This window comes from Clytia hemisphaerica, unplaced genomic scaffold (genome assembly GCF_902728285.1).
Source record: "Clytia hemisphaerica strain Z4C2 unplaced genomic scaffold, Clytia hemisphaerica genome assembly, whole genome shotgun sequence".
Classification (NCBI taxonomy): domain Eukaryota; kingdom Metazoa; phylum Cnidaria; class Hydrozoa; order Leptothecata; family Clytiidae; genus Clytia; species Clytia hemisphaerica.
The window spans coordinates 525029-536492 of NW_027103392.1; the positions used below are offsets into that span (position 1 = coordinate 525029).

General features: G+C 36.8%; 1 protein-coding gene and 1 long non-coding RNA gene across 2 annotated transcripts; both read left to right on the forward strand.

Annotated features, from left to right (window-relative positions):
- Positions 1 to 1905: 1905 nt before the first annotated feature.
- On the forward strand, positions 1906 to 3239 carry LOC136824843 (uncharacterized). The gene is made up of 3 exons (XR_010849178.1): positions 1906 to 2107; positions 2695 to 2809; positions 3039 to 3239. It is a non-coding gene; the product is annotated as an uncharacterized lncRNA (long non-coding RNA).
- Positions 3240 to 10666: 7427 nt separating this feature from the next.
- On the forward strand, positions 10667 to 11260 carry LOC136824840 (glutamic acid-rich protein-like). The gene has a single exon (XM_067080813.1). The coding sequence runs from the start codon at positions 10667 to 10669 to the stop codon at positions 11258 to 11260; it is 594 nt and encodes a 197-aa protein (XP_066936914.1).
- Positions 11261 to 11464: the final 204 nt, after the last annotated feature.

Below are 11464 nucleotides of genomic sequence, written 5' to 3' on the forward strand. Positions count from 1 at the left end.
TCCACCCCCACTTGTATAGGGTCACCTCCACCTGATTCAAAAAATTTGAAAATCGTCAACCCCCCTCCCCCTGTAACGGAACCCTTTTCAACCTCTATTTCGGGCTTTTATCACCTAAGCCTTGAAACGTAATCTATATAGGGGCATAGGAAGATAAAAGCCATGGCTCCAAAGGTCCAGTAATAGGTGGGATCTTTGCTGTTTTGTTTCTGGACTATCAGGTCATACTGAGAGACAAAGTATACCATAATGCTTCGATTAAACGCCCTGGGTGTACTTTTTGAATTTTTAGGGGGCGTTTATTCGAGTGCGGGCGTTTAAAAGAGGGGGCGTTTATTACATTTTTGTAGAACTGTTCTTTTTTTCCTTTATACATCAGGAACTTTTGAAAAGAAAGAAGAAGTTTCCTTTGGCAAGATCTGCGTACGCGGGGCGTAAATTTGTATATGTTCGAGAAATGCTGCTCACGAAAAAACACCGAGCAAAGTAGACTTTTCTTTATTTCATAAAATAAAAGTGTTTTTAAAATTATATCGAGTTTGACTATCCAATCAAGTGCGAGTTTTTGTGCTGTAAAATGTTTCATTTTTTCCCGCCGATCCAAATTGTTAGATCCAACCCTCCAGTTTGTTATTTGTATACCGTCACAGACAAATCACAATTTTTTGAATGTTGAAAAGTATTTCAAGAAGAAAAGTGTATGCAGAAGTGTAACATCACAAGATTTAGATAAGTATTATTATTTTTGGCTCAAAGATATATACATATAATTTTGAAATGTTTATCCCCAGCCTTAATGTTGATAATATTAGAAACTTAATTGAGAGTGTCAGAAGAACTGTTGTTGGGAATTTTAGAAAACTTCCAAGAACAGTCTGGCCCAGGTATAGTTGTGTTCCCCAGATTTTAAGAACTGCTCGTAGCCATGGCTTAAATGTTTTTTATGTGAGTAAAACCCCCGGGGATGGTAATTGCTTTTATCACGCTATTGTAGAACAACTTAATGATCGTACAGATTTTGGTGATGTTTCAGCCTTAAGGTTACAGTATCCAAACCATCTTATCTTACGCCAGGCAGTCGTCAATTTTGTGCAGGATCAAAGTCGTCTAACTGTAGAGGAGTCTCCATACATTGTTGGATATAGAACTTTCTTTGAACAGGGGGCAATTGATATTCGCAGGGCTGAAGGGTTTTCTTGGGAGCAGTTTTTAACCCAGCAGTTGTGTGATACTGTGTACACCACAGAGGTCTTTATCAATGCTGCAGCTATCTTGCTTGGTAGAGATATATGCATCAATTCTGAAAGCTGCAGCGTAAATAATCCCCTAAAAGTTTTGAGTTGTTTCCGTGATTCTCCTCATCTAGAATTTCATGTAGATATGCCGGTCAGCTCTTACTTTCTTTTGGCCGGAATTAACAATAATCATTTCCAATCATTATTACCTGGTGATGGGGGGATTTTAGCCAATTTTAACCAGCAAGAAACTGTTGACTTCTCGATTGAAAATGTAGAGATAATAAAAAAACGAGAGTCTGAAGGCAGGGGCGGTGCGACACCCCTGCAAAACATGCACTCGCAGGGTATGCTCCGGAGTCTTTTTTGTCGCAGCTTGTTTTTAGCCTACCCGAAGTTGTTTTTCCGGATCATTCGTTAGTGTCATTAGATTTATTTTACTGACTTAAAGTCCGCGGTAAATATAAGAAAACTGTTTATCAAGTCGCGTTACAGGAAGCGTGAATTCGAGTCTGTATTTTAGATTTTGTGTACAAAAGCGTTTTGCAGGCCTGCACCCTGCAAAATTTTGCAGAAAGACCTGGATGAGGTCAAAATGCAGGGATGCCCGGGATTTGATGGCTGTTAGTGTCAAAACGTTAAAATTCAAAACTCGTCAAATGGGTTTAGATGCTTGGAGAAGAAAAAACAGAATAGACAGTCCTGATTTTATCTATTTTGTCGCAAATTCTGAAGAATTTGAAGCCTGCACATTTTCGATCTTCTCCAAATTCGTCATCTGAGGGCTGTCATCAAGGTCATCTCAATGTTTGTTTTTCTTCTTATGGTTATCTTCTGAAATCCATTGCAACAAGGAAAGTCAAATCTGTAAGGTATGTGGTATTTTTTTCTATTGTTTTTCATGCCTGCATGTTATCAATTATAATCTGATAAGTGCAGGAAAAACTGCTTCCCTTCCCCCTCTTTCTCCTATGACTTGTCATAATTTTTGGTAATCAACAAAACCACTTGTTGTGTGTGGTGAGTGAGTGGTGAGTGAGTGGCCAATCATGAAATATTTATAAGATATTTGATCAATCGGGGTACGTACTTACTGTTTGTTTGGCCAATCACTCTGGCTAAGAAAAGGTTGACGACAGGAGATGAATTTGTGGCAATTTAAGAGGCAAAGGGACAACCAACCTATTGTGGTTTTATTTTGAAATAAGAGAAAAAAAATAACATTGAAAATTTTGTGATTCTGACCTTGACACCCTAATGTTTTTAATATGTTTTGGCCGGTTAAAATTTTTTTCTGGGGAGAGAAAAAGATCTGTGTGGGTTTTTCGCACACTATTTTGAGGTACACAAACAGATTGTATTTGACTATGTTTAGTTCGCGGGCCAGCACCTTCCAGTCAAGTACTGGTCATAAAAACTGCACGACAATCTTAAAAATGATTTCTCTATTTTGTTTTAGTTCTCTTCCAAATGGAATTTGCCTGTACAGTTCCATTTCTCTCCATCTTGTGGGCAACAATTCATTGATGGATACACTTCGATGCCTTGCACGTGTGCAGAACTTTTCCTGAATTGTAAGTATTATTCTCAGAACCAAAAAAACCCATCCAATAAGTTTAGTAGATTGGCTCAGTCATGAAGCATTACGGTTGGCGGTTATCCACAGTCAGCCGGTTATTATATAAGATTAATTTCATTGGTTGTCCAGTTGTCGTTTGACTTAAATTTTGTTGTTTTGTGTTTGTTAAATATGTAGCTGTAGCTTGCAAAAATCCTAATTCCCTCTTCATTATATACTTTCAGGTTAGTTGCCATCATACTGTCCAGTAGCCCCTAGATCAATGGATTATTTTGCACCTTCACGTGGTTGGTACGAAATCTTTGTAAACACTGACAAAGTCTGCTAATAAGATGAGTGAAACCACATTTAACTTAAAGGAAACAACAGAATGGAATAATTCAATCAAAATGATGATGTGTCAGTGTGTACCTAACATTTAGTTTCTTGGAATTTTTTGGGTTCAAAATTTTCCCTGTAAACTGGATATCAATATTTGTCATGTAATATCATCTCTGGAAAGTACATCTTGATTTGATTTTGACATGTAATTGCCAATGCAAATGAATTTGGATGCATAATGTATATATAATAGTATAAAATTTATAACACAACAACTGAATTTTGATACTAAACATAAAACATGCTGCATTATGTACATAATGAATAAATGAGTTTCTGATGACATATGGTTTGTTTTCAATTCGGATTGGGGGCTTTTTACCCCTGGTACAGGATTCTCTGCTTGATTTGGCAAACAGTTCCAAACGAGACACCAGAATGGGGCTAGACTACAATTTCAAGATGACCCAACTATAGAGATTTCAGCTTCAGTACAAATTCTAGTTTTGGATACTTTAATGCATCACATTAATCAATTTTCTAATGAAATACTCTTTTCTCGAGCAGTTTGAATAAAATAGTTTAGCTCTTTTTCTCTAAATTTTCATTTGAAATGGCAAAAGGCTTTTATTATTAATCTGCTTGAAATTATTTAAGTCACCTTTTGGCAGCAATAAGATAAATAAATTTGACACAATAAGAATCAAAATTATATTAAAAATTTTTAGACAGTTTGGTAAATATTATTATTATTGCTATCATCACGATCATATAAAGATTTTTGTATAATTTATAATCTTTTGTGTGCTATTGTATTATTTTGCTATCATTTTTGACTTTTTTGTGTAAAGTTCAAAAAGCTCTTTAAAAAATTCATGATAGTTATTATTATTATTTTTTTACACCTCCCTTCTCTTTCCTTCATTTATTCCATATTTTAGAGGCAGAGGCAGAGGCAGATTTTAGTTTTACCGGCTTCATTTTGTGTTTAAATGAAATGAATTTTAATTCTTTATCTCTGGTTCATGGTACATTGGGCATAAAAAGGTGGCTGTTTTAGCCAATCTAGAGGGTCGAAATTCAAAAAAAAAATTTCATGGTGGGCCCTCCTTAGACACTATATATAGCTGAATCACTATATATAGCTGAATCTTTTTTGCAGGGTATCCTAAAAATCCTAGATACGCCCCTGGAAGGTATGAAAGATCAAACAGCTCCTCCCAGGAAGAAAAACAAAATTCAAAAACCTCCTCTAAAAAAGGTTTCTGTTGACCCCTAAATATAAATACAGGCAAAGTGTACCCTTTATGGTTTAAAATATATTGAGCCTTCTGCTGAAGAGTCTGTTTCAGACAAGCGTAAAAGAAGAAAATCTCTTAGATGTAAGATAACAAGTGCAAAGAAAAAAAGCAATGTAGAAGAAGAACTTAAATTATTATGTGCTCGTGATGGTATCGCATACATTGCACCTTCTGATAATGAAACTGTTCTCGAGCGAAAAAATCGTAGAAATAGAATGAATCGTGTTATGAGAGAAAAATCTATTCATAATGCTGAAAAAAGGTCTGACAGTAACAACGGTTGTTTACATTCAAATCCTAGGGTTGTTGAAGCAGCAGAATCTGTTCATAATGCTGAAGAAAGACCTCTCAGTAATAACAGTTGTTTACATTCTAATCCTAGGGTAGTTGAAGCAGCGAGCATTTTTGAGGAAGGGGAGTTAAAACACAACATCGATCGATGTAAAATTTGTAATGAAGTTAGACCTGTTTTTCATGAAACTGTTCATGTTGAGCCTGAATTTAACAACAATGATTTGTTTTCCCCAGCTTCATGGTCAGTAGGGGAGGATGGTAAGTGCATTAGATGTCGCCAAGAAGAAAAAAATAATCGTAAAAGAAAAAATCCACCTGCCGCCCCCAAATTTTCTCGTATTTTTTCCATGTACGGGAATGATGATAGTAGTAGTCATGGAGATTGGACATTACATAATAATATGCATTTTGAAGAAATTCCCCCATACCTGAAAAATCTGAGTATTCTGGAAACGGCCATGATTTCAAAAATCAACATAATAACTAATATTACCATCCTTAAATACGGCATGTTGAAAGGACGCGGCCATTCTATTGCAATTCCACATGACATGAAAATTGCAAAGACTTTGCCAAGCCTCCCCCAAGAAGTAGGAATTATATTGGTTCGAAAGAAAGGCGAGAATGGGGAAGTTTTGAAAGACTTTATTGTCAAACGAGATAATGTTGAACAGGCTTTGAAAGGGCTCGTCTTTGGTTTTCCACATGGTGGAATGGGTACTACCTTTCCTAGTTCTAAAGTTTATGATGGACCAGATCATATTAACACACCTTTAAAAGGCAGGTTTTTTCTATGGCTTCCCAACCCTTTTTATTTTGATGTTATAATTGACCGTGTAAGATTAGAGAATTTGCCTAATGATGGCCGACAAATTTGTCTAGGTGTTCCAAATCTTGAATACAAAACAAAGGTTCCCAACTTGAATAAGAATTTATCTGAAGGTCAACCAGGATTCTCAGTTTGGAAAATACACATTCAGGTGTTGTCTCACCACTTGAACCTAATGATGTTGATAAGAATCTTGAGAAACTTTTACAGAAAATTGTTGATGATGAAGAGACTGTACAAGATCTTGTACGCCTTCAAAGAACTGGGGTGGCAGAAATAACAAGTGAAAAACGTGAACTTGTGCCTGAAAGGAAAACATGTGGTTTTTTTGCAATGGCTTTTCCAACAATATTTATCAATGACATCACCATTCCTCAACTAACAACCCCTGATTATCAAGAGTGGGTGGATCATATCTACCACTGCGGTGACAACCGTGTGAGCTCCCATCCAACACTTCGATTTTTTCTTTTAAATCTTGGCCTAAGGGAAAAGGCTTTGAACCAAGGTTCATTTATTGTTGCACAACAACTTCATGACGCACATCTTTCTGTTGAAGAATTACGTGAAAATTTAGAGAATAATGATACTTCTGTACCAAGAAAATTGATAAGTGTTGGTGCTAAGTTTGCTAATAAATATGGCGAGACAGGAAAATTGAACTTGACAACCTTGCTTTGTTTAGAAAGATTGGATATGGGGACCTTCAGGCCTACTTTGACACAAACTCTATGGCTGAATACCACTGGGATCCCCTTAAGCAATTGCTTGCCAAGTATGAATCTGTTGTTAAAGGGGTACCCGTCGAGACCGTCCTTGAGTGCATTAATAATGATTTTTCATTCAATCGTAAATTAGTTTTGTCGAATCTCCATATTGTCACCAAATACTTTGAGAGGAGGACCCTTAATTATTACAAAACTGTCGGGAAAGAACTATTTCAAACATCTGACATGTGGATTAGATATGAGTTTGCAAAAGGTCGTGGTGAGATTCATAGTCACGCTATTGTTTTTAGTGAATCGCACGCAAAGAAAATAGAAAATGCAATGGCTCTGATTACCGATGATGGAAATGGTAATGTAAATACATCTGATGCAGCATTTGAACTTCATAGTTTACTTCAGACTGATTTACAAAATACAGAAGATTTTCACTCTCCTAATTTTGTATCTATGCACCCTGCAGGTGGCCATGAAGAAATTGACGAGAATGGCAAAAGGGTCTGGATCCCCAACAAATCTGAATGGCCCAAACCTGATGGAGATTATGAACCTCCAGATTATAATCCTTTGTCAGAAAAAAAAAACTCTCTGACCACTCAAGCCAAGAATCCATGAGAGATTTTCATATTGCTTTGGCAAATAAGGTGGGCTTGCATAAGTGTAATAATACTTGCTTAAATGTGAAGTCTGATGGTGCTAAAACAAAATATTGTCGTTTCCATTTTGGTAAGTTTGATATCGAAAATAGAACTTCAGAAGGAAAAGAAACTCATCCTTTCCATTCACTAATAACACCAGGAGAACATCCACGTTTTGAAAACAACAGAGATCATTCTTTTCTGATATCTCATGTCAAAACACGACTGTTAACATGGTTAGCCAACTCAGACACGCAAGCCATCATTGATCAAGACTTAATGGCTCTGTTGAGATACATCACTCAGTATGCTTGCAAGGGTGCCAAATCTACAGACGATTTCATTCGTCTATATAAACATTTATTAGATGTTAATAGTGATGTTGCATCTGTAAGAAGTATTGCCCAACAATTAATTTTAAAAATTATTGGATTGATTGATATGCCAGCAGCTGCTGTTGATTTTCTGAATTGTGGGGGTCGTTTGTTTCATTGCACTCGACAGTTCAGGAGAATTGGTCTTAGTGGTTTTCGTGCAATAAATTCAAAGTTTTCCGAAGGGGATGCAACAAAAGAAACACCTCTAGAAAAGTTTTTGAGTGAAAAACGTCGAACACGTTATCCCAATATGACTTTCTATAATTGGGCTCAAATTTGCGTTTGCACCCCTAAGTGTGCCAAAAACCATGTTCCTGTTTTTACTGGGATTCCGACTCTTCCCATATGGCCACTAGAAGAGGATTATTGTAAGGGTCAATTAATGATTCACTCGTTGGGAACATGGGAAAATGTAAATGACCTTAAGAACGGGAAAGACTCATTTTTAGAATCATTCATGGAGTTTTTAGAAAGTGACCTTGTCCTATGATTGTGAAAGAACTTGTCAAAAAAGCAAAATCAGAGCATGACAAAAAGCTAGAAAGGGATCGTCAAAGAGCAAAAAAGAGGAAAAACCTTGATGTTGATGATAGCTCTATTGACCACGAATCTGGATCTGAAGATGAGTTTGAGAATGAAATCAGAAACGAACATGAATTTTTAAGATACTTGGCTGAAAATAGACCCCAAGATTTTGAAGATTTGATCTGCCTGATGGTGGAGAAGGTTTTGATTGGCATCAGTATGCAATTGAATCTTTTGGAGGTGGTTGGCCTGATAATGCTTCAGATTGGCTAGAAAACATCTCAAAGGTGGCAGCTGCACAGCAACAGGCTCAAATCAGAATTGTGATTTGCCACCAAATATTGATTTATTGAAGGCTAATGCTCTTCAAAGAGTAATAATAGCTATTAACATTCTTAATATTATGTCTGTTGTGAATAATGAACACCAAAATAAAGTGCGTCTCTTAGTGCAGGGGACGGCTGGAAGTGGTAAAACATTTACAATTGTTGCCTTGACCTATTTGTCGCGAAGAATTTGCAATCGAAACAATGCTGTAATGAATTTAGCACCTACTGGAGCAGCATCTATTCTCCTACCCTTAGGACGAACTGTTCACTCAACAACAAGCATCCCAAGAGTGAAGAAAAAAGAATCCAAAACATTGCAGTTAACTGATAAGCCATTGAATAGCATATCTCTCACTGCCTTACGTGGACTAACTGGTAGCACTCTGGAAGGTAATTCTATGAAATTGATGACCTTGAATTTAGATGAAAGAGGTATGTATAGTCATCGTATGTTAGTATGATGTAGTCAACGTTTTAAGGAGGCAACATGTGACTTTTTCAACAACTTTGGTGCAATACCAACTGTCAATTTTTTTGGAGATTTAGGGCAGCTAGGTCCAGTTGATTCTCATGATTTGCATGTTGAGCCATTATCCTCAGACGCCCCAGATAAACTTGCCGGTTATGGAATCTATCGTACATTTTCACATTGTATTCTGTTAAATGAAACTATGCGACAAGGCCCAGATCAGTTGTCTTTTTTGGAAATGTTGCTGAGAATCAGAGAGGGTAAACTCAATTTGAATGACTGGAAGACAATAAATTCAAGATATGAAGGTGAGCTTCCTGAAAGTGCCAAAGAGGGATTTAGATCAGACACATGTTTGACCGTTATGGAAACGTGGCAAGAGGTAAATGTTGAGAACCACACCAAACTAGCTGATTTGGGGATCCCTGTTGCTACTATACCAAGCAAAGGAAAAGGACGTCATCACACGCAATCTGTTAATCAGATGGGTCAAATTCATGCAACCTCTCACATTGCTGTTGGAAGTCGTGTGCTTTTGACTAAAAATCAGCTCAGCTTAGCACCTCTTGGATTGAATGGAGCAATTGGGAAAGTGATTGCAATATAATATGCCGAGGGAGAAGCACCTCCATCATTTCAAGAAGCAGTTGTTGTAGATTTCCCAAGATACAAAGGCCCAAGCTGGCTTCCAGAACACCCAACATGGGTTCCTATACCTGTCAATGAAGCACGTTGTGATACTAACTGTTGCTCTAGAAGGGGGTTGCCCTTGATGCCTGGTTATTGTATACCTATATAAAAAAGCCAAGGTATGACAATAGGTCCTAATGAGCCATGTACTCATATTCGGATAAAGTTAAATAAAGAGATTTTTATGGAGAAGCTTAACCTTGGCATAACTTATACAGCCCTCAGTAGGGCATCTAAACTAGAAAATGTTGCTTTGGTCGAAAAAGTGCCATATGATAGGCTAAATTATATCAATAATCATCCATGGATGTCACGAAGAAGGGAAGAAGAAGAAAGATTGAAAATTTTGAGTGGCGAGACTCTTCAAACATTTGGCCATTACAGCGATTTGAATACCTACAGAGAACTATTATGTGAATTTGATCGCTTTGTCAATGATGGTCTCACATGTTTTCAAGACTCATAGGCAACTACTTTATGTTATTATTGTTGTTATAAAGTTTTTAAAATTGAAAAATTGCCGTGTTAAATACCTTTTTACTTTACTTCTAATTTCGTCTCACTGGCAATATTTTAAATCAAGGCTGATTTTCTTTCCTGCACATGGTTAGAGACAGGTATTTGATGGATGTTGATAGTTGTTTGTCACACACAGAGTATGACACTGTGAATGTTGATAGTTGTTTTCACAGTGACCCTTGTAACATGCTGACAGTTGTTTTTTGCAATAAGGGTAAACAATGTTTCTAATGTAGCCTGACGCAGTGAAACAGCCTTGTACCTTAAAAGTACCTTTTGGTCTCTACCTGTCTTTATGGGGTGTCTAGTCAAATTTTACGTTTTTGAAGACATTTTTGAGAGTAGAATGTTAAACATCAATCCTTAGTTACGACTTTTTATGATTAGCCTCTATTACAATCAGCCTCTATTACAATTCTTCTTGAAAGTGTAAACCATCAATGCCTGTTTTAATTTTTCTTTGATATAACCATTGAAAGTTAAACAGATAAAAGCTATAAATTAAAACGAATCAACTTATTTATTGGAGATCAGAAGGTAACCTTTTAGGGTGGGGTACAAAATCCTATGGCTTATCCTTCACGTGGTGTACCCTGTTACGCATTTTCAGAAACTGAAACTGAAAATACAAACTAAAAGCCAAGGTTATCTAAAGGGAGATCACTGATCACTCCCTTTGGATAGAAAACAAACCTTTAAACTTTTTACTTTTCCTTATACCCAAGAGAGATTTTTTAATTTAGTTTCGAAAAAGAAGCTCTTCATACTTAGACTTTGTTACATTTTCTATTTGAAGCCCATACTTTTCTCTCTCCAAGTTAAAAAGCAAATAAAAATGAACATCATGTCAGACTACCCCATGAGTGACGACGCTCTGAGTGCGGAGATGTCCGAGGAATCAAAAAGAGAGGAAGTGGAGGAACGAGAAAAGGTGGAACAGATGAAGGAGATGGAAAGACAAAGAAATGAAATAGCGAGTTTGCGTAACGAACTAGACAAAGCAAATAAACGTCTTGCCGAAGCAGAGAAACGGAAAGAAATAGAAAAGATGAAAAAGACAGAACAGGCTAAGAAAGAACAAGCTAAGAAAGAACAAGCTAAGAGAGAAAAGGCGAAAAAAGAACAGGAGAAGAAAGAACAGGAAGAGGATGAAAAGAAAAAGAAACAAACGACAGTTATATCCTATAACAAGTACAAAAAGATGAGACTTTTAAATGGCGGCCCTGACTCAGTGAGGTCATACCGGTTTTTTAAGAGTAACGGCTACAGGGACGAGGAAGGATTTCTTGAATCCTGGAAACAGAGAAACCCAAGGCCAAAGCGTCAATTGCACAATGACAATAGCCATAAAAATATTGAACAACATCGTGCCGTGCAACACATCCACGTTACTGTTTCGGGCCAACGCGCTGTTGGTGTTCGCATTTAAAGAATAATTGTTTTAATAAATTTTGTCTAGTTTCCTCCATCGTCCTCTTTTACTTTCACCGTTGCTGTTTCAAATTTGTCGCTTTACTGTTAATAATATACTGTCAGTATTTGATTGTTGTGTTTTTGTTACTCTTCGTGTTATGAATTTCATTTAAATCATTCTAAAGATCTTTTCACGTCGTAGCTCCTTGTCACTTCTCCT